This window comes from Sesamum indicum, linkage group LG1 (genome assembly GCF_000512975.1).
Source record: "Sesamum indicum cultivar Zhongzhi No. 13 linkage group LG1, S_indicum_v1.0, whole genome shotgun sequence".
Classification (NCBI taxonomy): Eukaryota; Viridiplantae; Streptophyta; class Magnoliopsida; order Lamiales; family Pedaliaceae; genus Sesamum; species Sesamum indicum.
Genome location: NC_026145.1, coordinates 204867 through 228872, shown reverse-complemented (window position 1 = coordinate 228872; position 24006 = coordinate 204867). Strand labels below are relative to the sequence as shown.

At 38.7% G+C, this 24006-nt stretch overlaps 4 protein-coding genes across 4 annotated transcripts in view; all 4 read right to left on the bottom strand.

The window, feature by feature from the left end:
- On the bottom strand, positions 1621-4860 carry LOC105155488 (cytochrome b561, DM13 and DOMON domain-containing protein At5g54830). The gene has a single exon (XM_011071400.2). The coding sequence runs from the start codon at positions 4508-4510 to the stop codon at positions 1859-1861; it is 2652 nt and encodes an 883-aa protein (XP_011069702.1). The 5' UTR covers positions 4511-4860; the 3' UTR covers positions 1621-1858.
- On the bottom strand, positions 5951-9393 carry LOC105155173 (putative L-ascorbate peroxidase 6). Its single transcript, XM_011071236.2, has 9 exons — positions 8924-9393; positions 8249-8364; positions 7863-7933; positions 7609-7651; positions 7425-7521; positions 6967-7050; positions 6604-6725; positions 6361-6427; positions 5951-6272 (listed from the first exon to the last, which is right to left on the bottom strand). Exons 1-9 carry the CDS (start codon positions 9175-9177, stop codon positions 6167-6169), a joined length of 960 nt encoding a protein of 319 aa, XP_011069538.1. The 5' UTR covers positions 9178-9393; the 3' UTR covers positions 5951-6166.
- Positions 9571-12688, bottom strand: LOC105179620 (G-type lectin S-receptor-like serine/threonine-protein kinase SD2-5). The gene has a single exon (XM_011103512.2). The coding sequence runs from the start codon at positions 12240-12242 to the stop codon at positions 9807-9809; it is 2436 nt and encodes an 811-aa protein (XP_011101814.1). The 5' UTR covers positions 12243-12688; the 3' UTR covers positions 9571-9806.
- The window catches only part of LOC105155821 (putative clathrin assembly protein At2g25430), a 1901-nt gene continuing 308 nt past the window's right edge, over positions 22414-24006 (bottom strand). The window contains exon 2 of the mRNA XM_011071792.2: positions 22414-24004. Coding sequence (XP_011070094.2) covers positions 22414-24004 — 1591 coding nt within the window. The remainder of the gene's footprint in view (positions 24005-24006) is intronic.

The following is a 24006-nucleotide window of genomic DNA, read 5'->3' as shown; positions in this document are numbered from 1 at the left end:
ACCTAAATGCCTGGTCATGATGGTAAGTTGAGTTACGTTGTATGAGATTTCACTCTTTCATTTGATGCTCATAGAGGCACATGTAGAATCGCTTACCTAACATTAGCAACATATTACAGGCAAACAATAGCATTTCTTCAATGTTATCATAGCAAGGGTAGAATTTGAGGGACGATCGCGCATAAGTAACAAATAATTTCACATCCAGAATTCACAACTCGGATTGATTGGGGCACCAGATACAACAAGTGAATCAAATGTCACCTGCTTCGTAACATAGGAAAGGAATGAAACATGTCAGGAATAGAACTGAGGCACTCAATATCATGATACTCCCAGAATCATTGAGGAAAATTGGGATCAGTTGTGTAACAAGTTAGGTATGATATGACAAGGAAGATGGGGCATAAACGTAGCATCACTAAACCAATATAAACGAGTAACAGAAGTCATTTGTAGCTCTCCAGGATTTGTTGTTGGAGCTAAAAAGACAAACACGAGCATGACAAGCGATCTAACTGAGGTCCATGTAAAACAGAAAAAAGAAGATTCACAACAATGGACCAGGCAATGCGTTGCTCAACATTAAAACAGTTCAAATAAGAAGTAAGGAGGTGATTCACGAGGGTGGGGACTGAAAGTTACAGGAGCTGGCAAAGCATGGACTCCAGAGTGATGCTAAGGGAAGTAACTCTGAGACAAAAACAAATTTGAGAGGTGAACAACATTGAGCTACTTCCATGTTGTCACTTGCGCACCAGGTTTCAAAGACAAGGCAGTCTGGGATAATGAGATGTGTGCCGTGAGAAAAGCAAGTGAGCTGCTATCTATATTTTCACACTAATCTTTTTCTTTTTCTTTAAAACAAAAAACTATTAGTCATTCAATTCAATTATTTATCATAATTTGTAATTTTTAATTTATAAATTTTTTTGTTAAATCAAATATTTCATATTAAATGATTATTGTGTAGACCTCTTTTATAATTGGATAGATCCACTAAATATGTGCTCCCAGGTTTTACACTTTTAACTTCATTTTCTGTTAATTTAGTCTTTACTTGACAATTTAATTTCAAAATAAAACTATAATTTTATTTAATACGAAACTAAAATATCGAGACAAATATTAAATGTAGCATATTATTATTTTTTCTGATCTTTAACTTTTTCTGTTATTATTATATTTCTAATTTGATTTTTGATCAAATAACAACTAAAAAGTTAATTTGTTTAAATATGAAAAAAGTTTGCAGTAAGTTATAATCTATATCATAAAAGAATTAAAAACTATTTCTGAATGGATGAATTTTTATCTAGGTTAACAATTAAAAACAAAAATTTATTAATATATTTAAATAGAAAATGAATATAATTAATGTAATTGTGTTACTGAATTTCTTATTTAAATATCCATAATTATAGGTGGGTGGGTTCACGCGCAACGCAACGCAACGCCCGTCTTCTCTCCTAGTTAACTTAAAAGGACATTCAAAATTAGTTTGTTCAACATAAAAATTAGCTGTCCACAATGTCAAGTGCAGTAGTAATGTCAACCCCCAAAAACAAAAATGAAAAATGAAAATGAAAAAACCAAGTCAAAAAAGGTCCAAGTTGAAGCTATTCTCAAAAACCAATATTCATATCAACGTACCAACTAGTGCAAAGAATAATCATCTTCTTTCACTATGTCAATGAATTTACCGAGTGTACAATATGGATGTCGCTCACTATTTGCTCTCCACAACCAAAAACATAGGAGGAGTATTTCATAACAAGAGGTGAAATCTCAATCAATCCCTTTGAAATATCCTATCTGCATCACTATATCAGATAACTAGCAAATGCAGAACCTCTCTCTATCTGCTCAATGCTTCTAGCTGAACCTCCATTCTTTCTGAAGATTGTGATTCTTTCTCTGTCCTCACCCTGCTTCGGCTGAGGAGGTCGACATCCTCCTCCTCACCATTACCCAATACCCAATTGCTTCTTCCAAGTATCCTGCCCCGCCTTTTTTTCATCTCATTATACTCCAAATATATTACAGTTAAAGCACCAATCAATAACCAAACTATCAGAGCCCAACTAAGGCCATTAACATTTTCATCTCCATACCTCTCTCCCAAATGTTTCATCCCACTGATTAGAGCAGCAACTCCTACAACTATAGCACATCTCCCAATTATAATATGAGTATACTCCCATATGAGTCTCGTTTTAGAAGTCTCCTCCCCGTTAGCAGGCTTCTTAGGTCTTAAGTAAGCATTTACTGGTTGTGCAACTGCCAGCAATATTGCCAGCATTCCAAACTTAACGTGCACAGAGTCAAAAGTTAGACCCCTGAGTTCAGCAACAGCAAACAAGAAACCAAGGAAAACAATAGCTAACCCTGAGTATTGCAGGTAAACATGAATCCGGAACCAATTGTCGTCTTTCACATGCTTCAAGTATCTAGCTGCCAGAATTCCACCAGGAAGCAGAATACCCCAAGCAAGAAACATCATGAACCCATGTACACCTAAAACAGGTCGCAAGTCCTCCTCTGCTTCTGCAGAACCACGCATTAGCAACACACTCATAGGCCTCTTGCTTGTTACAAAATGCATGTTTCCCACACTTAAATGGTCATCTGACCATTGAGCACCCATAGCCCAGATAACTTTCAAAGGAGTTGAAGGATCAACAATGTTGTTGCATTCTGGTCTTCCATTTGGATCACAAGATGGATTTAGAGGTCGGGTGAACTCCAGTGTAATGATGCCATTTTCAGATTTGCATCTCACATATGTCAAGTTCTCCTTTGTTGGATGCACATTTGAAGAATCCCTTCCATCAATCCAATAGGTATTCACCCTGCCTTTACCGCTGTCATCAACCCAACCAACATAAGCATAGCTGTTTACCATCCCACGACCAAACCCAATTGCCAGATAACCACTTTTTTTCTCACCCCTAGCTGCAATAGATATTGAGTTCTCTGACAGTGTCCAGAAAAGCATAACTTGCTGATCATCCAATGAGACACTGTTATTATACATATCAGGCAAGCCTCCATCAACCACTTGCACTTTCCAACCCATCTTTGGTACGTAAAGAGAGTGATAGTAAACAAGATCTGGTGTGTTTCTATCAGGTGCCCACACCATCTCCCCAGGACTAGCTTGTACACCTTCTGCTTCTGGACCCCCAAAATATATAGTCTCTGATGCGTTTCTCAAAGTTGCATTCCCGCCAATGGGATCAGATGTAACATATAACGCCACATCATGTCCAGCCTGTATAGAAAACTTCACTGGCACACCCCTCTCTACCCTCAGAATAGGGGCTTCCTTCTTGTTAATATAAAGAACTTTAGAAGGATTTGGTGGATTTGGGTAATGCAATGCTGGACCAGTTGATATAACAAGCGGCTCCTTTTTATCTGCAATGACAAGATCTTGATCCTCCTTATCTTGAGCATCCAATGGTCCTAAACAATCATTGACACGCGCAGAGATGTTAAGCCTCAAATGACCATATGTCCCGCCGTGATTTTGAGGAAGATATAAAGGACGTAGACTATCAGGAGGCTTAATCAGGCCTATTGCCCATATCACAATCATGTTCCCCCTAGGATCCACTTTCACATCATACTTGCTATCATTAGACTGCAATGGTCTCCAATACCTAACAAATGATACACCATCCTTCCTGTGCCCATAAACACACCTTGTATTGTTCACCAGCCCAATGGTACTCGTAGCATTATACATAGAATCTGGACAAACCCCCTGAACAGACCCATCCTCATTGACCATGCACTCACTATTCTTAGTTATATAATAATCATCCGCAAATGGTATTCCACCCTCCTTAAACCCTGTGATGGCCACATCACCACCTACCATCAAAGAACCTGAAGCATTGGGGTCTGCCCACCCAAAAGCCATATAATTCTGAATTCCAATTGCAGCCTCCAAACCAATATCAATGACATTATCCCCCTCCTTAAAACTCCACCTAATCCTATAATTATCAGAGAGCATTTTACAATTATCAAACATGGTGGGCTGCTCATTGTTTGATAAATTCACTCCACCGTTTGCAGAGTAATTAGTCAACAAAATGTGGCCAAAATCAGAGGCGGTGGGGATATCCCAAACTGCAACAACTTTAATTTGATCCCAAGTTACATTTTTGTGCAAATGAACAACAAAGGTGTCGTTTTTATAAGTCTGATTGAGGGTAGAATCGGAAATGATGAAACCATTGGTGAGATTTTGGAAATCATCAGCCGTGGCGCCCCACCAGTGGACGTCGTAGCCGGAGAGCATGTCAAAGTGGGAAACCCGAAAAGAACAATCATCAATGACAGAGAAGAGACCGCGCAGCTGGTGCTGCACCATGGTGAAGTGTGAGGTGAAGTTGAGAAGAGAGGTATTGGTCCGGGAGCAACCCAAAGCCGGATCGGAATAGGAGAAATGGATCAAAAACATAAAAAACCCAAAAAGGAAGAGGGAAGATGGGGCCATGGAGAGAGATCGAGGATGATGGATCTGGTAATTTTATGAAGGGGTCAAATATGCAGATGTGTGTGTTGTCGATTCAATATATGGAAGTATACATACATATATTCACATATAGGAAAGGGAGTAAGTGCATATGCGGGCGGGCAAGGATGTAAAACTTGAGGGGCGAAGCCGAAGAGAGGAGAAGGAGAGAGACCAACCTGGATTGGAATGACAGAGAGTCGGATGGCGAAGAGGAGAGAGGAGCAGCAAAGGCTGGGGACTGGGGTTTTCGAGAATAGAGATCAGCAGCTTCTAACCTTGTACCTTGTTCTTGAGTTCAATGTATTGTTTGTACGTGGCCAAAAAAGAAAAATGAGTTTAACATAAATATTGAGATGGGGTTTGTCTTTTATCTAAAATAAAATATATCGATCAATAAAATATTGAACAAAAATCTCAACATAATAAAATATTATAATATTAAAATTATATTAATATAATTTATTTTTATTTGATAATAAAAAAATAAATAACCCACCACTTCAATCAATTCCCTACAGAAGCTACATAGATCAAATATGATACAAGTAATGATCCTGCTACATTTAATCCCAATGCCATTGAAAAGAATGATAGTTGTGGATGATTAGGTATCTATACTATACCATTTCTACTAATAAATGCAAGTAATTTTGGAATTACAATAACTATCCCTTAACAATTTTTTTATTATTTTTGGAATACCCAAAACGCGTGTGACTACCTCAACAATTCTAACCTAATCAGTTTGAAAACCCTTTTTCTTCATCCCTTGAAGCCATTGTTTTACCTTTTTTAACAATCCAGAGGTTGCAAATGCCTTCTCTTTGAGGATTCTGGTAATACCAATATTGACTCCATGCAAATGTACAAAAACTTTAGTATAAGGCTGATGACAAGGAGAATGACCCAACAGCATCACAATTTCTCCATCACCATCCCCAGAATGTTGCTGCTGCGCTCCCCATTCATTCCCAATTACATTCTTTGAGCCATAAACAAATTAAACTCAATTGCCTAGACTGAAATTGGGAAGCCAAGCCACTTGAGGTGACAAAATATCCCCATAAAGGGCCCAAACACCCTCTCTATTTAGTTAAAGAGAGCTGAAGAGGGCCCTTATGCTGATGTTCATGTACTAACTAACTCCCATATTTAACCCCACCTCTCTAAACATGGGACAAATTCATCCACACTACACACACAAACTTTCTTTCATTTATCTTTTTTCTTTTGTTAACTTCTTTCACATATATCATCAACTCACAGTACAACATTTATATTTGTGTGTGTTGTGGTGGATGAGCAATCAGAGGTAGAGAATTTTCCAGTTATCTGTATGGCACAAACGCTACTAGCTAATGTATACCACTATGATGCAACAATGAGAAAAATGTTCGGTTTCTAGAAACTACCAAAAAATACACCACCACAAAAACATAAACAATCCATTCATTATTTCATGTTATTGCATACCTTTTTTTACTAACAATTCAAACAAACTTATTATGTAACTCTAAGGCATGAGCTGAAGCAGTCTCCTCCCAAGGAGAATAATTCTCTCAAGAATGTTACTATTACTACGCTACCGATCCTTATTTCTGAAACATGCCAAACTAGCTGCAGCAACATACCAGCTCACACAGATCTAGTCCACTCTGCACCAGTATTCACAAGTTTGATATAGACATTCTTAAAATCTTCGAAGAACAGATTTTGATCATCAGCGTACTTGGAGATCCACCTGTTCATCAAAAATAAGGGGGAAATTTTACTGCATATGCTAAATCAGGTTTACACAGGCACTAACTATGGTCATAAAGAAGGCACACCTGATGCACTCATCATCCTCAACAAGAGCACGGTCTGAAGGAAGGCCAATCATACTCGACATTCCGCCTGCATAAATAGAAAAACATTCAGGGGGAAAAATTAACTCAAGGATCTGGGGGAATTTGGAATTCTTGAGTAAAAACGATTCCAAACAATGAAGTTCTGCTGGTCTTCCGAGCTACTTAGGGTGCATGAAGAAATAATTAAAAGGTGGCATGATGGGGAAAAAATTGCTGTATCACCTGAAGATGACCATGGCTTCTCTAGAAGAATCTTGAAGTATGAATTATCAAAGACTGTTGGGTTTCCAAAACCTTTACTTCCTAGGGTATGAGCCCCAGACAATGCTACTAGCTCCTGTGCTCTGTAGATAAATTCTCTTAAATAACTACTTCAACAATTTACAAACGATATAAACTATAAAAGTACTAATGGTAAAAAAGAAGGCAAGGAAAAGGAAAAGAAGAAAGGGAAGTAAATGAATAATTTCAATAACATTAGCTGCATCATAGGATCAGGAAAAGTAAATGCATGTTTGAGTATGAAAAATACAACAAAACACACAAGTATGAACAGGTAAAGAGGAACTGTTAATGAATACTCACGTGAAGCCTTTTTTTTTAAAACATTGCTTCATGGCTGTAGCATTCAGCGATTCTTCAGGAAGTTTCCCTTCAGGATCAGGCACCCTAGAAGCAAAACATAGACTTTTCAGAATTGCCACTTCTGAGAATCATGACCAATGAATTTTTTCATGGCTCCGAGTTATAAGAATTGTATCCAATGCAATCCACAGTTGAAACATCAATAGCTTGTTATGATTGCACTGCCGCCATTTTGGTGTGAACAGGATATGGCTCAGTTAAGTGCTAATATTTGTATACTGAGTAGTTACAGTTCAGGTGCTTATGATGCTAACACGTGGTAGGGGCTGTTTGTGTTATGCCACAAGTGGTGAGAGATATATTCATGGCATAATTTGTCTAATCTAATCCTATTCTTACAGAGAGATTAGCAAAACAAACCAACAACAAGCAACAAGAGATAAGAGTTAGCCCTTTACTTTGCATCTACTCTTCCCAATTGAACAGGGATCTTTGGACCTCCGCATACTAATACAGCTTCTGCTCCAGCCACAGCGATGAAATCCGCCCAGGATACTTGCAAGTGCACCGGTAACAAAGTTGTTATATGGTTTATATTGACCACTGAAGCAAATAACCCTCAAGGTTTGCTAAACAAAATACCTGGACGTATTGCATCCACTTGAACTTTTGCTTTCTCCAAAATCTAGACAAAAATGCATCCATTCAGGAGTTAGCTGATCGGAGGCCATACAAGGGTTGAAGATGCTGGATGCATGGTGAAGGCAACAAGAATCTCAAATTAAATAAGAAAATCAAAAAAGTTGTAAACAGTCCGCCGACTTAGACTAGCCCAACAGAAATGTGCAAGAGGTTTCAGAGAAATGGAAATAAAGAAGCTAAGACGGAAAGCTTACTTTCACTGACTTCTTAAGACCCATGTTTTCCGGTCTGTCAAGTTCATACACTATTGATCCATTCATACCACCTAAAATAACAAAAAAAGATTGCATAAAAACAAAAATGATGGGGAATAAAAGGCTATCATTAACTTTAGGTGAAGAGCAAACAACAAACAAGATTTGAGTCGTGATGATATTTGCTCATGCATATTTAATAAGTCGTTCCGTCGTGAATACCTTTTGAAGTCACCTTTCTGACATAGTGTTAAACACTAGTGTTTCAATTCCAAGTGATATAACAACCAATTACTAATGATCCTAAAAGAAGATTTCTTCTGCCTTCCAAATTCCTTCCTTCCTTTTCTTTATAGTAGAAAAATGAAATTTCTGAACACGAGTACCTGTTCTGTCACCCTTGTCAAAAGTTCCAGCATCATGAAAAACTAAACGAAGTAAACCAGCAGCCTTGCCCTTGGACAATACCTTCCTAATCTCTTCCTGTAAGAGAGACATTTCACTGGACCCAAGACCCCGAGGTCAGTAAGCAATACAAAAGCAATATCATAAGAATAACTGGCTGCCACTCTTGAGTAGATTCTGAATGTGACAGAGAGAAAGAATTTCGAACACAGAGTGGTTCTTCAGTAAGTTTTTCTAGCTTCATTCTATGAAAGGTGTAATAGTTTGTGCTTAAAATGTGAAATTTAGATGTAACGTTTGTTATTCTACCGTTTCCTAAAAAAACAATGATCTACTGAACTAAACTTGAATAGAATAAAAAAAAAAAAAAAACTTGAATAGATAAAACAGACTTGAATTGCAGGTGAATCTTTCTGAAGTGAGCAAGTTTTGGAGTCGATGTAGCTGAATAGAAGTAAAATCACCTTAATTACATGTAAGTGTATGAAAAAGAAGAATGGATCTTGAGCACTGGAAACAGTGTCATATCCAATTTGGTCAGTGTTAAGAAGTTAACAGAAAATCATAATTCGAGTAATATAACCAAAAACACTCAATTCAAATCCACGTACATTAACATCGTGTAAATTAAACTAAGAAATGTATACCGGACTCACTCAGTAGCAGCGGCAAAGCTGGGAGAAGTAAGGAGAAACGACGCGGTAGCCATATACATAAGCGCTCGCCTCCCAAATAGATAATTAGGAGAAGCAGCAGCACAGGGTGAGGCTGAGGCCAGGGTGAGGCTTTTCCCTCCGCATTTGACCGCCGGCAAGTTTCTGGATGGTAATCTTAGGAGGTAAGTGGCTGCGCTAAAGGAGCTAGCTGAACGGAGCGACGAGGGATCGACGGCGGCGGTGCTCAACCTCATCTTCAATAAACGGCTGAGAATTCTTGGCGGGTTGGTTTCGGTTATTAATGTTGTAGGCCAAACTAATCAGTACAGTACAATCGAATTGGTGGTAGGGATTTTAACCAAAGTCTGTTTAACATTGTAATTATAATATCAAAAGAATGTAATTGTTTTTGGTGGTTGTTTAATTTGTTTTCTTGCAACCCATTAACTGCTCCCCGCACCAACTATATCTTTGTTTGTTTGGTCTCAACTATTAAATGTCTATCTTTTAGACAGACTTGTCCAATTCAAGCAATGACAACCATTGTGTTTGTTATTTTTATAACTGCTAACTGCACATGAAAGCAGAATCTGGCAACCGAAATGGAGAAGGCCCATTGCTGCAACATGTACAAGCTATGTATCCTGTTGAAAAACATCAACTTCTTTTTTATCATTCAGACCATTAATTTACAGATCAAGAATACAACTGCAGCATTAGCATCATCATAACTCGTGTTCCAAAATTTCTGCTATTAATCTAAGAACTTTACAGAATACAACCCACAAAAATTACACGAAGGGGACACCGGTTTACATGTGATCTACTCATCTGCAAAGGCCTACAATCCTACCGGAACACTTTTTTTTATTGCCAGCAACTGTTATCTTGGACCAGAAAGGCGAACTGCAGAGAGATATGCATCGCTGTTACAATCCGATGGCCCTGAGGAAGTTCCCTCTTCGCTGATTGACTTAAAGAAACTTGAGTAAAGACGTGACCCGAGTTGAGAAGCTGTGGGAGGTGGCGGGACGGGACTCAGCCCTTCAAGCATTTGCACTACTCTAGTCATTGGTGGCCGCAGATGCATATCATCCTGTATGCACCACAAAGCAACCTTGATTGCTATAGCCACCCTTTCATCCTCTTCATCTATCTTCAATTTGGCATCAATGATGTCCTTCAACTTCCCTTCTTCCAACATTTTGAAGGCATATGACGGAAAGTGGGACTTCTCAGAACTTTCTGCAGCATCATAATTTTTCCGACCACCGAGTAATTCAAGCAATACCATCCCGTAGCTATAAACATCACTCTTCTCAGATATGGCATAGTTGGTGATCCATTCTGGTGCAAGGTACCCTCTGGTGCCCCTTAACGTCGTGAAAACATGGCTTTGTTCTCTATTCATGAGCTTGGCCAGGCCAAAATCCGATACTTTGGCCATAAAGTGATCATCAAGAAGCACGTTCTCAGGCTTTATGTCACAATGAACTATCTTTACATCACAGTCCTCATGGAGATAAGCTAGTCCTTTGGCCGTAGCCACAGCGATATTGTATCTCGTGTCCCAATCCAATAAGAACTCGCCTTTGCCTTTCCTGAAAAGCCATTTATCTAATGATCCGTTCGCCATGTACTCATATGCAAGAAGCCGGTGGCTTCCTTCTGCACAGAAGCCTTTGAGCCTCACCAGATGAAGATGATGGATGCTGCCTATGATGCTTACTTCAGCACGAAATTCTTTCTTACCCTGACCGATACCTTCCAATTTCTTCACAGCCACCCTGGTGCCATCAGGAAGAGTACCTTGATAAACTGAACCAAACCCCCCTTGGCCAAGTTTCACGGTGAAGTTATTTGTTGCCGTCTGGAGATCTTTGTAGCAGAAACGGATTGGCATCCCAGATAAACCTTCCAAGAAATTATCCTCTTCTGAACTCTCTTTAGAAGTGTCTGGCACTTTCTTGTTCTTTCGGTATAAATGAAATCCCGTAAAAAGCAGACCTAGTATAACAATGACTGTTATAATTACAATGACAATGACTACTGGAAAGTGTTTATTGCCACTGCCTCCACTGTTTCCCCCACTGTCTCCACTTGTCGAGATTTTGATATAGGAAGTGTAGTCAGCCCCATCATGGGATCCTTCCATACTGCCTATCTCATTAAAGAGAAAGCAATTCCCTGAACTGCTCTGGAAGAACATTGCAGCGCAGGAACAATTCTTTAGGCAAGAAGCTTTGCAGCCATCTAAAGTTGTGTTAGAGATTGGTGGAACAAAATCAAGCGCGAAATAACTAAGGCCATCACCACCACTCACAAGGTCCACAGAACCCATTGAGTTATCGCATGGGGGGAGAGCCACTGACTTGCAAGAGGGAAGAGTAGATGGACACTGGCACATGTTGCCTGGATAACATATAAAGTATGGATCACAAGCTGCAGGCCTACTACACTGATCTACAGGTATTCTTGTCGAGGTGGGATTGGACGAATCTTGTTGGAGCATAGTAAAAGTGATGAAGCCATCATCTCCTAACACGGCCACCCAAGTTGCATTTGCATTGCTAACATCTGAGAAAATGAACTGCCATAGCAAGACCTTATTTGGATCGAAGAATTTCCAAGAGTTTGCACTAAGAACTGCAGAAGTTACATCGCCACCACCTTTATTGATGGTTATTCGGGTGTCTCTTCTCATAGACCAGTATGGCTGCGGGGGCTGGAAACCTGCGGAAAGAAGCATATCCCCAGACTTAATCTCAAGGGAATAGGTCAAGTTATTGGAGCCAGGATCGCTAACGAGTTTCATGCCTTGAGAGAATTCCTGGTTTGACAGAAGGGTATTTGTTGGATGGCTAAAAGTCTGCCACACTATGCTGCCATCATTCCCGAGCAAAACAAGATTTCCAGAATCCAGCAATTCCATAGCAGAAACTCCTTTGTTAGCAGTGCCGGTCGACCAAATCGTGGATCCCCCTTTCTCTAAGTATGCATTGCCGTTGTTATCAAAGGCAAAGTGATCCGAGTTGTGAACTGGGGAGCCTCTGTTGGCAGTCCAAACTACAGTCGAGCTGCTCTTGTGAATCACAACAAGCAGAAACAGGGTAACATCTTTGGTAGTGGTGAAACCAAAAGCAAAATTGGAGTTATTGGACAAGAGAAACAACCCATCATTGTCTATCCACAGCATTTGAGATCCTCTAAATCCTGGACTCAATTTCCCAATATTTCGAACACTGGCAGTGCATGTTTTCAGCAAAAACACAATACACAAACACACAACAGAATTGGACAGGAAACCCCACTTTCCCATGACAAGGATTTTATTCAAGTGAATTACCCCAAAGCAAACAAGGATTGGAAGAATCAACTCATAAAACTCACTGCACAAATTTCAACTTTGAAGAAGGACATCCCACGACTCTAAAACCACAAAAACAAAACATCAAGAACCCAAGAGATCCTGGAAGTCGGATTTTTTCACACACAAATGTTGCTGGATAGTAGTATTACAGACAGGAAGTGATAGCAGAATTAACAATGTTACGGTACCTTTCTTACAACCAAGAAGCTATAACTGATTCTGTAGAAAAAGAGAAGGAGAAAAAGTAGAGCAGCTACACAAATTGCAGGCTGCTGCTAATCTGTATCCATCAAATGGGACTGCAATTGGCTAATAAAGAAATATGACTTAAAAATGAAATCTTCATTCTTATGATAGAAAAAAAAAAAAAAAAAAAAAAAAAAAGGATTAATGAGCAGAGGAGAAAGGACATGTATTGATAAAAAAAAAAAAAAAAAAAAAAAAGAAAGAGGCAATTAATGAGCAGAGGAGAAAGGACATGTATTGATAGCAATCCCAGAGTGGTAGCTATCAAGAATTGAAGTGTTGGGTAAGAGTAAGAGGAGAAGAAAAACAAGTAGCAGGTAACGAAGACATACAAAGGCGAAATGGATGAATCTGTTTGAGCTGATGTCAAAGTCTTGGAGAGATCTGAGGTGGGCATTAACTTTTGTTGTTTCTGTCCAAAATACAGGTGTGTAGGTGTAGGGGGTTTGCGCTACTAATAAATATATTATGGGCCACGACCAAAGTTTTGAAAGAAACTGATTAAACTAATGAGCGGAGGCTCATATATCCATAATTCACATCTTCATCTAATATAAATGATCGTGATGATGATGATGGGAAGAAAATTTAGTCAACACATGGATGGAAAGTGATCATCAACACACTCGTATTATTTGATGCAAGAAAAAAAAAAAAGTATATATATCAAGAATTATAAGATGAAACAAAGTATTCAAATGAGAATGAGCATGAACATGAGCTCATAATTTTGTAATATATAAAACCCCATGAGATCAATATAAAGATATATAAGTAGGGGCAATAGTGTAGTATTATTAATGGAGTGATTGTGCCATGTTCCATAAGTGTTTTGGTTTTTAGATGAGATGGAATTAAATAAATGGTTGTGGATCCATAATTAATTAAAATGAGAGGGGTTGGAATAATTGGAAGATTGTGAGCAAAACCAAATGAATTTAAGATAGAAACTTGAAGGTGTCAACAACACCAACTTGCCCAATAAATGCTGCTTGCTTTTTCTCTTAATTTATTGGATTTAGCTGTTATGTGGATGTTAGGTGGGCAACCTTCTTTTTTCCTTTGTCCTCCTTTACAAACTTCTCTCAAATTCATCTACTGCTAATTAATTATAAATGAGTTATGCATCTGTAAATATATTCATTATATAATCAATTACATTATTATAAAAGTTAATAAAATTAATCGGTTTATGATTAAAAAAAGATTTATGAACTCAAAGTCAAACTGTTTGTAAATTATAGTAATAAAAGCGAATGATTAATTCTTAAATGTGAATGAATCCTCTAAAGATACATAGGAGAGAGGCTCTGATCATGAATATAGAAAAAGGATTCTCATTTCTGGCACCATGTGATTCTGGGGTGTGAGCCTACAGCTCTAATTCCACGGTTCTGATTTGACCCCAGAGCAGAGAAGTCACTGGGATTTATATTTGATTATTATTATTATCATTATTAGGATTGTTGATTATGAGGTTGTTCTAAAAACGAGAATCCAAATCTTGATTGGCGATAGGGTGGTGGTCGTAGGATGATGCTTCTGGAGATTTGCGTCCGTTTTCACCACTCACTGTCCCTCACCCTCACACTCACCTGCCTTGTATAAAGTATTCTCGTACCTCGGGACTTTATCATTCTTATCATCATCCTTTTCTAATTGATGGAGAAAAAAAATCAAGCTAAACAAGTAATGATGATATTTTTAAGAAGAAAGGTCCAAGTCAAATTTATCAATTAATGCAAAATAATAAATTACTAAAATAACTCCAGCCAATAAATCATAGTTATGTAATAGAAAATAGATGAGGGTTAAAGTAGTATTTTACCTATACATACCCTAAGAAACATACCTCCTTATTTTTGAATTTGAAGGGAGAGAATTACTTGAAAGGATTTCAGTGTGAAGCATGTTCAATCGCGTCCCAATAATACAAATTTAGTAGATATCGCCTTTGGCAACATCAACTTGGCGCTGTTTGTGGGCACGTGCGGTTCGACATTTGAAGTTGAACCCTAAATCAAGAACAAGGAATGAAAATGGAGGCGTAGGAAAACTTGAAGGGATTTTCGAGCAAGCACCCCAAAAAAAAATCCAACAACCATTCGGGCCCAAGAGGGGGAAGGCAATAGAAGACCCGAAGAGCAAGAGGAGCACGAGCAACCTCCCCTTCCCCTTATGCTCCAGCTTACACATGACGCCCTTCAACAATTAATCAAACATTCCTCAGCACAAGCTGTGTCAAGGGCGACTGCACAGTACATCGCAGAGCATGTGGCGCCGCCGCAACCTCCTTGTTACCCTCTTAAAGGAGAATCGTCCAGGAGAAGAATTCCTCAAGAGGGAGAGAAGAGGTTAAGCACCTCCCCCTCTTGGAGGAAAGTCATCCTATAGAGGAGAACCTCAAGAAGCACCTCCCCTCTTTGAGGAGAGTTATCCAACAGAGGAGAATCTCAAGAGGAGATAGGAGGTCAAAGCACCTCCCCTTCTTGAAGGAAAGCCGCTCAGAAGAAGAATTCTTCAAAAGGAGAGAGTAGGTTAAGCACCTCTCCCTCTTTGAGGAAAGTCATCCAACAGAGGAGAACCTCAGGAAGATAAAGGAGGTCAAGCACCCCTCCCCCACACTTATTGGAAAGTCATCCAGTAGAGGAGAACTTCAAGAGGAGATAGGAGGTCAAGCACCTCCCTCTCTTCAAGGAGAGTCATTCGAAAGAAGAATTCTTAAGAGGAGAGAGGAGGTCAAACACCTCCCCTTCTTGGAGGATAGTCATCCAATAGAGCAGAACTTCAAGAGGAAATAGGAGGTCAAGCACATCCCCCTCTTGAAGGAAAGTCATCTCGAAGAATTCCTTAAGAGGAAAGAGGAGGTCAAACACCTCCCTTTCTTGAAGGAGAGTCATCCGGAAGAGGAGAGCCTCAACAGAAGAGAGAAGGTCAAGCACCTTCCCCCTCTTAGAGGAGAGTGATCCTAAAGAAAGCCTCAAAAGGAGAAAGAAGGTCAAACACCTCTGCATTTTGAAAGAAGCTATCACAAAGTTGGAGAAAGCTTCAAGGGGAGAAGGGGGGACGAGCACCTCCTCTCATAGGAGTATTGTTTCAAAGAGAAGATCCCCAAATAAAGATGGAAGGTCAAGTATCTTCAGGTTCACCACCCAACAAAGTATGGGGAAATCTCAACTTACATATTAGTGGTTGCACCATCAAAAGTGTAATCCTTTTGCACCCCACCGAATGGCCTAAGTTGTGGAATATGGGATTAAAATCCCGAACTTGATCAAGTACAAAGGGGCAGAAAGCGCATGACCAAAGCCCGACACTCGAGTCTACCAAAGAAACTTTCAAATAGGCGACTTAGTATGGAGAATGTCAGCCTTTTAATAAATTAAATGCAATGAAAAAGTAGGAAGACACTCGAAGGAACTCTCATGAAATTCCCAAGGAATGTCTAAAAATAATTGAAGGAACTCCTAAAAAGTTCTATAAAAATAATCTATGAAACTCCAAAGAAGTTCCATAAAAACAATAAAAGGAAATCCTATGAAGTTCCTGCATGATGCCTAAAAATAATCAAAGAAATTGCTAAGAAGTTCCCTAGAAGGCGCTCGAAGGAACTCCTATGAAGTTCCCAAGTGATGTCTAAAAACAATCAAAGGAACTCCTAAGAAGATTCATTGATGATATTCAAAGGAACTCCTATGAAGTTCCTAAATCACGTTTAAAAATAACCAAAGGACTCCTAAAAAGTTCCGTAAAAAATAATGAAAGAAACTCCTAAGAAATTCCGTAAAATTGGTCGAAGTAATTGCAAGCAAATACACATCATCATTGTACAAAGGACTCCTAAGAAGTCCCAAAAAAGTACATGGAGAAAAAAAGGCAACAAGAATATATGTTGTCCCGATTACAAAATACAAAATTAATAAAGAAAGCTATGAGGTAAGTCAAGCGCGATTGCCCCTAATGTTATGAGCACCCTCAACAAGTGGCTCATCTACAACTTCCACCTCGCCTTCTTCAGTAACATACTCATCAATCGGGGGGCGAGGTCAAGGAATATGAAATCCTCCCTTGCAAGGCGACCACACTGTCTCAGCTTAGAGTGATACGGCCTAATCACTTGAGTATCATTGGTTCTCGCTACCACGACACCTTCAAACTCCTCAAGACTCAAGAGTTTTTGACATCCATAAACGTGGCAACGAAGCTGGGGCTGGGGGGCTATAGACAACTCCAACTCATCACTTTGGGTATGGACATGACTAGTAATTATTTGAGACAAATCAGAGCACATTAAATTTTCAAGAGAATCGAATGACTCTCGAGCGGTTTCCTAATTGCCTCAATAACTTCATCTTGAAAATCAACAATCCCCACAGAGTGGAAGGCAAAGACGAACTAAACGCAACCTTGCAGACAATATCTGGTCTAGGCAGCTCACCATGACCAGATGAGGCTGGTCGAGCCGCTGATCCTCGACTAGTTGCAGCGTCGCTCTCTACCAGTGGCTACGCTGCCCCCATCCAACGACAACTTTCCACTCTCAGTATATTTTCTCGACATATGGAAACCTAATCCAGAAAAAATCTAACCGAGTCCCAAGTACGTTTGCCCATAGCAGGCAAAATTGACGCGACCTAACACAACAAAGCGAGACATAACTAGATAAAGTGGGACGCAACACTATAAAATGTGAGATGACACAACGCGATGCGACGCTGTTGGGGCACAACACAATGCGACGCGCACAACGCAATGCGAGATGTAATGCATGACATGGTGTGATGCGACATGACAAAACGCAATGTGAGATGACATAGCGCTATGCGACGCAATGTGACTATATGATTTGCTAGGTCTACCTTACCCCTATGGCGACAAATGGCCTTGACCCACAACGTCGTCATCTTCAACCAACGACGATACCGCTCTTTAACTGCGATGTATCCTCATTTGATATCCTAATACAGGTCAAATTTGAGAAGAGCCCGAGATCATAATTTAATTCCTAAATATCCTCATGATATCCATAAGTTGGGGGCTGTTGATGGAGAAAAGATTTCAAGTTAAATAAGACAATGATGACATTTTAAAAAAGAAAGGTCCAATTCAAACTTACCAAATTGATGTGGAACAACGAATTACTAGAACAACCCCAACCAATAAATCATAGCAAGTATTAGGGGGTAGGTGAAGATTAAAGTAATATTTTACTCATACGTACCCTAAATAGCATGTATTTGTATTAGTATAAATACCCCCTCATTTTTTCATTTGAAGGGAGAAAAAACACTTGTAAGGATTCCAGTGTGAAGTGTGTTAAATCGAGCCCTAAGTCGATATCGCGACATCAATTATTATTTTTAAAAAAAAAAAGAAATATTGAATGAGAAAGGAGAAGTGGGGAAATTAAGTGCTTGGGGTTAGGCATTGAAAAATGAAATCTATCTTTGATATAAATATAAATATAAAGAAAGGAAAAAGTGAAATAAGCAGCTGGTTTTGCTTAAGTCGCACTCTTCTTCAACTGCACAATTAATTAAACGCACTCTCACTAAACTAATAAGCATTAGGTTAGAAAATTTAGGGTGTCGAAAAAGTTGAGGATTTCCATTGGGAGGATACTACTTATTTTCTCTTCATATCTATCTATCTTTGATTTTGTGAAGTGGGATTCAGTAGAATGGATTGAGATGTGCGCCTTTTCTTTTTCCAACCTCCATTTTTTTTTTTTTTTTTTATAATTTACTAGGAAAAAAGATGTGTGTTGCACCTAAACCCACATATAATAATGGACATTTATAAAATAAATATTTAAATAAGAAATCCAATAACACAATTAAATTTAATACATAAATCATATTTATTTTCTATTCAAATATATTAATAAATTATTTATTTTTTGTTTTTAATTGTTAACCTAAATAAAATCATCAATTCTGAATTGTTTTTAATTCTTTTTTCTAACTAATTAAGTTAATAAAAAATGTTTGGATTCTTTTATGATATAGATTATAACTTACTACCAATAATCATTTAATTTGAAATATTTGATATAATTATATTTAAAAAACTTAAAAAAAATTATATGAATTGATAATTTAAAAATTACTAATTAATACAAATAATTGAATTTTGTCATATTACTTTTTCTTTTAAAGAAAAAGCATCCTGCACATATCTATATCTATACTATATATAAAAGAATGAATACTAATATGTTTGTTCCCCACTGTGAAAAGATAAGTATATCCTCACTCAAATATTATTAATTATATTATTGAATATTTAATATTAAAATCCACATTAGTATTCATCCTTTTATATATAATATAGATATAAACTAGTATGTGACATACAACCAAATATGTGTACAACTAATTTAAAATTTAAATAATATTTAGATGAACAAAAAATATGGTGCATGGCTCATTTGGAGTGGAAAGTCATCAAATAAGTACTAGAAGATAAAAACGTATAAATGGGTGAAAATAAAAGTATTATTACTTTATTTTTGTGTACAAGAGAAATTGATATAGAATCAAAACTCTAAGTACGCAATTACATTGTTCCTATAAGCTAAAATGATAGGATAAAGGTGAAACTTGTAGTATGAGGGCTCAAAGTGAAGAACAATAAAAAATGTTCTTTCCTGTTAAGGGAGCTTTCTATTCATAAACAACCACAAGTTGGTTAGAGGAAATCACAAATTTGAGAGAGTATGACCTCAAAGTTATTAGATAATGCTAAATCCCCTTTCAGATTTGGTAGATAGTCCTTAGTAGTTGGAGACTTGGAGGATACCCCTCAGACTCGAGGGGCAACTAGAGGATCCCCTTTGATTCTGGGTGCTGTTGGAGTCTGCTGCATCTTCAGGAGATAAGGATGTCTTCTCGATTTTTCTAAAGATGGTTGAGGAGCCTTCTTCCAACCGAAGTCAAGCTTTTAAGGTTTATAATTTCTCTCTACTCTCTCGAATTTGGGCTGATTGAACTTTAATTAGGAGATTTCAAGTCCCTAAATTTTCTTGAGGGCCTGTGAAGCCTTCTTGGACTGGGATCCTCTCAAATTTAGGCTGGTTAGACTTCTTTTTGGTCAATTTATTTTATGGCGGCGACTGTCGATCACCCTTAGATGAGTTCTACTTGGACTGAGCTCCCTAGAGGCCTTATAGGCCCTTTCCCGAACTGGGCCCTCTTCGGGCACCATGTGTCTTGCATTTTTTTTTTCTATTTTTGGGTTTTTTAGGTTTTCTTTCGCCAGTCTATTTTTGTTCACATCAAATATAGTGTTACCTTTTCAAAATATATATTTTAGTTAATAAAAAAATAGAAAAAAAATACAAAATTTATGGAAAGTTATTGTTGAAAAACGATGCATGACAAATTAAAGAATAAATTTATTTAATAAACTTATGCCAATTAAATTAAATTGTAATAAGTGATTGATTATGATATATGACGCATAACAAGTTGTGACACGTAGATAATGGTTGATGGCGCCCAATCATCTTCGAACTATATCTAATCGATTGAAAAAGTGTGTTCGTTGGTTGAAATGATGCGTTCACTCGGTGAAATCCTTTAGATGAAACGATGCAACCATTTTGTTGCAATGATATGTCCTTTGGGTGAAATAATGCGTCATTCGAATGAAAAGTTAACCTTCCAAAGACATATTTTCTAATTGGACATGTTCATTTAATGATATCTTTTAATTTCTATAAATAGGCCTTCCCTTTTAATTTCATTCATTCATTTTGCAAAGCATTTTAGAGCATTTCAAAGTGTTAGCAATAAAAACATGTTGTCTTTTATTAGAAGAATTCCAAAGTACTATTTAGTTCTTCATTTCTCAAAGTTTATAGAACTACTATTTTTAAATCACAAGTTATTATATATTGGAAGACAAATTGTTGTTGTCATTAACACCAGAGCGGGATAATAAATATTTAAAGATAAATAATTAATTTTTACCTCATCTTCATAATACACAACTTTCACATATTTTTCAATTTTTTCCAACAGTAATTAAGAGAAGAATGGGGGGAAGAGAGAGAGAAAAAACAAACTATTTAATAATTTAAAAAATAATAAGTCAGAAAGGGCTTCCAAATTTAGTGGGTTTGATTTGTGGAAGAAATCAGCACACCAGAAATAGGCCGTAATGAGTCCTTTCCTGTAAACACAATTATAACTTGGAACTAAAAGCCCAATTGAAATACTTGTTTTGTAAACCTACTATCACAGCCACGTGAAAAGCTGACAGACAAATCAGCCACACCCACTTGCAGTTAGTTCGCATTTCACTTTTAGACACCAATGTTTTGAAGCTGGCGGGTGGACTTAGTGCAGTCAGTCAACACGGATTTTGCTCCTAAAACACACACATCTACGGTCTACCTAATTAAGCCTAACCAAGTTCAAATTTACAGCTTCCTTCAACCAACTAGCCCCTCTCATTCCTATTCCTAGTCCTCACAAACTAAACAAATTACAGTGAGATTCAGAACAAACACGAGCGTTGACAATACAGATTTCTTACAAGCTCACATATTGTGCAACCCCCCAACACGGAAAGGAAAAACCAATATCAACATCCTCCAAGTGAAAACCCTACATAACCATACAGATGAGTTAGGGCGGTCCAAAGTGAACATGCATGCTGGTGGCCAAAAGTAAAAAGAAAGCAGAAACAATGCATAAAGATGCCACTACAAAACCGACCAGGAAGCTTCTTCTTCATTACACGTGGAAAACCAAATGGAATAGAATACTAGGAGAAAAAAAGGGATTCCTCCCTTTTAAAGGGTCCTCATTTTGATTTCATAGACGAGGATAAAAGACAAAGTTAGTACATCGCTGACAGAAAACAAATCAACAAAATGTTGATTGTTATAAACAGCTAATTGAGGTTAAGGTCTTTGACTACTTCTTGCATCCATTATAACCAGCTCATGTAATTTGACATGGTCTTGTAATCAACCACGAACCCAGAAAGGACAATCTTGCAAGTCATTTCATGCATATTTTATGAAATTGATCACTTCACAATCTATTTGGCAGCAGCTGCTAATTTGGACCAACACACCTCATTTTGGATAAAACTAAGCTCAAGTTGGGGGCAGTCTCCAATGAAATAAAAGCTCGTACTTAACGAATTCAGCAGCAAGGCAAATGAATGTCACTTTCGTTCCCATTGGACTACCCATTTTAATCTAGTAAGTCACGACCAGGGACAAGAAAATCAAATACAAACACACACACCCACACAAACATAGATACCGAAACAGTACATACTCTATTAAGCCATCTATTTTTCTGATTTTCCACATTCTACGACATGACTAGCTTCTTCCCACGAAGGGTTAGTTCATGCTAGAAAGAAATTTAAAGTCCATGACAATAAACCTTAGTGAAGAAAACATTTTGCCTTCTGCTGCAGCTTTGCAGAAACCACACATTAGCTGCTATAGCCAGGTCAAGATGTTTGTTCGCATTAATACTTGGAAAACAACAGAAAAATTGAATTTGACGGGAATGACATCACATGATAGTAAGGAACCATGAGAAATTGAGACACTAGTTCACGATAGTGCATAAGATCATTGTAACATTTCTGAAAGCGAGCACCATATATTAGCATTAAAGTTGAGTAAATCCCAAGTATGATAACAAAGAAAGAGAGTAACAAGTGGATTAGAGAAAACCCAGCATGAGAATCCCAAACAATCGCTATTCTCTTCAGCTCACTTTCTCTCTTCCTCAACCCCTCACTATCCCCATAGTCATGCAAAACTGCAACTAGAATCACATAAAGTACAGTAACATGTAAAACAACCGAAACAAAGTAATGTATAGGGAAATTCACAGAAAAATCAGTAAGGAGCATAGGGATACCCAGCAGGTGGTATTCCCGCTCCATTTACAGGTGGCATTCCATAAGGCATCACGGGCTGTACGCCTGGAGGATAATACCCGCCCGTGCCAATCTTGGACAAACTAGTTTGGCCCTGCATTCCTTCTCTGGAATACTGTTGCCATACCATCTGCTCCTGCACCAGGAAATGCTGCTTTTTCTCCATATCAGCCATCTGCACATATGCAGGCGGAGGAATGGCCAAAGATGCAGCAAACGGATCTTGTCCAACCGTCTGGACTGTTCCATCAGGTGCAGGGAGTGCTAACACAGGAGTTTTACTTGTTCCAGGACCTGGCAATGCCACGCTGCTGGCACTGCCACCGGTCAACTGGGTGGTGCTCACGTGCTGCCTAACCACTCCCTGATCATACATGCCATTCAACAACAATGGATCTAATCCACCACCCATTGCAGCCTGTTGCTTAGACAAATGACTTGCAGACTCAACCAGAGCCAACTCCCAGTCGGCCTTGCCTGTCTCTGCAGCTGGATTCTGCCAAGCAGAAGTCACCTGTGAACCTCCATCTGATGGGAAAGCCTCCCATGAGCTATTCCCATTGTTTGCTGCCGGCCCGGCAAACAATGCCAGAGCCAACTTATTACCTTGATCATCAGCAGTCACTCCCTCATCCCTCAAATTTACCAGATCGCCCGTCTCCTGAACAGCGGGCTTCGGAGGCTCTGGCTCTGGTGGCGGTGGCGGTGTATGATTCTCAGGAGGCGGGAGTGCTTTAATCTCATTCATATCCTGCACTTGCTCCTCCTCCTGAGGCACCGGCTGGCTCTCTGCTTTCCTCTCAGGACTCTTCAGTGCCTTTGATCTATCCCTCACAAACTCCTCCAGAGTCTCCAATAACTTGCTAGTGATCCTTTGCACCTCTGGGTATTCAGAAGATCTTGCCACCCCAGTATCCTTGCACCAATTATAGAAGCCGACCAGCTCGTCAATCTGCTTTGCTGCACTGACATATGCATCAAAAGCCTTCACGCAGTCTTGATATTCCATATCGAAGAACTTATCCAGAAGCACCGCCAAAACCTCACACACATCGGAATACAACTTAAAACTCTCCTTCACAACAGCATACAGAGCAACCAATATCATCCGCTCATTCTTTGCCAAACCTGTGGGGCGACACGACAAAAACCGATCCAACAGCCTCTGCAGATGTCCCATCTTCCCAAAAATCCTCTCAGGGTTCATCTCCCTCAATGGAGTAACATCTTTTCTCTCCTGTGCCGACTCCCTTACATCACCAGAGGACCTTGATCTGCGCATTCCGTAATTCGGCCCATCCCGAGACTCATTGTAGTCATAATCATTACCCCGGTTCGATCCTGGAGGCGATCTATAATTATACCTGTCATCTCTACCACCAAATCGTTCAATTTGACCTCCATCTCCACTCTGCTTCCGCTCATAAACCATCAACTCAAGCCTCTGATCCAAGTACATAGCATATGTGCGGACAAAAGCGGAGTGATCCCACGAGTTTGAATGGGCCTCATCGCGAAAATCAGACAAATTCAACAACCTAGTTCCCCTCCT

Excerpts from the sequence above, each read along its gene's own strand:
- LOC105155173 (XM_011071236.2), bottom strand. The coding sequence starts at position 9,177 with ATGAGGTTGAGCACCGCCGCCGTCGATCCCTCGTCGCTCCGTTCAGCT. Across the intron at positions 6,726-6,966 it reads TTTAAAAAAAAAGGCTTCAC|AGCACAGGAGCTAGTAGCAT; the intron begins GTGAGTATTCAT and ends ATTTATCTACAG. Across the intron at positions 6,428-6,603 it reads GAAGCCATGGTCATCTTCAG|GCGGAATGTCGAGTATGATT; the intron begins GTGATACAGCAA and ends CTATTTATGCAG.
- LOC105179620 (XM_011103512.2), bottom strand. The coding sequence starts at position 12,242 with ATGGGAAAGTGGGGTTTCCTGTCCAATTCTGTTGTGTGTTTGTGTATT.
- LOC105155488 (XM_011071400.2), bottom strand. The coding sequence starts at position 4,510 with ATGGCCCCATCTTCCCTCTTCCTTTTTGGGTTTTTTATGTTTTTGATC.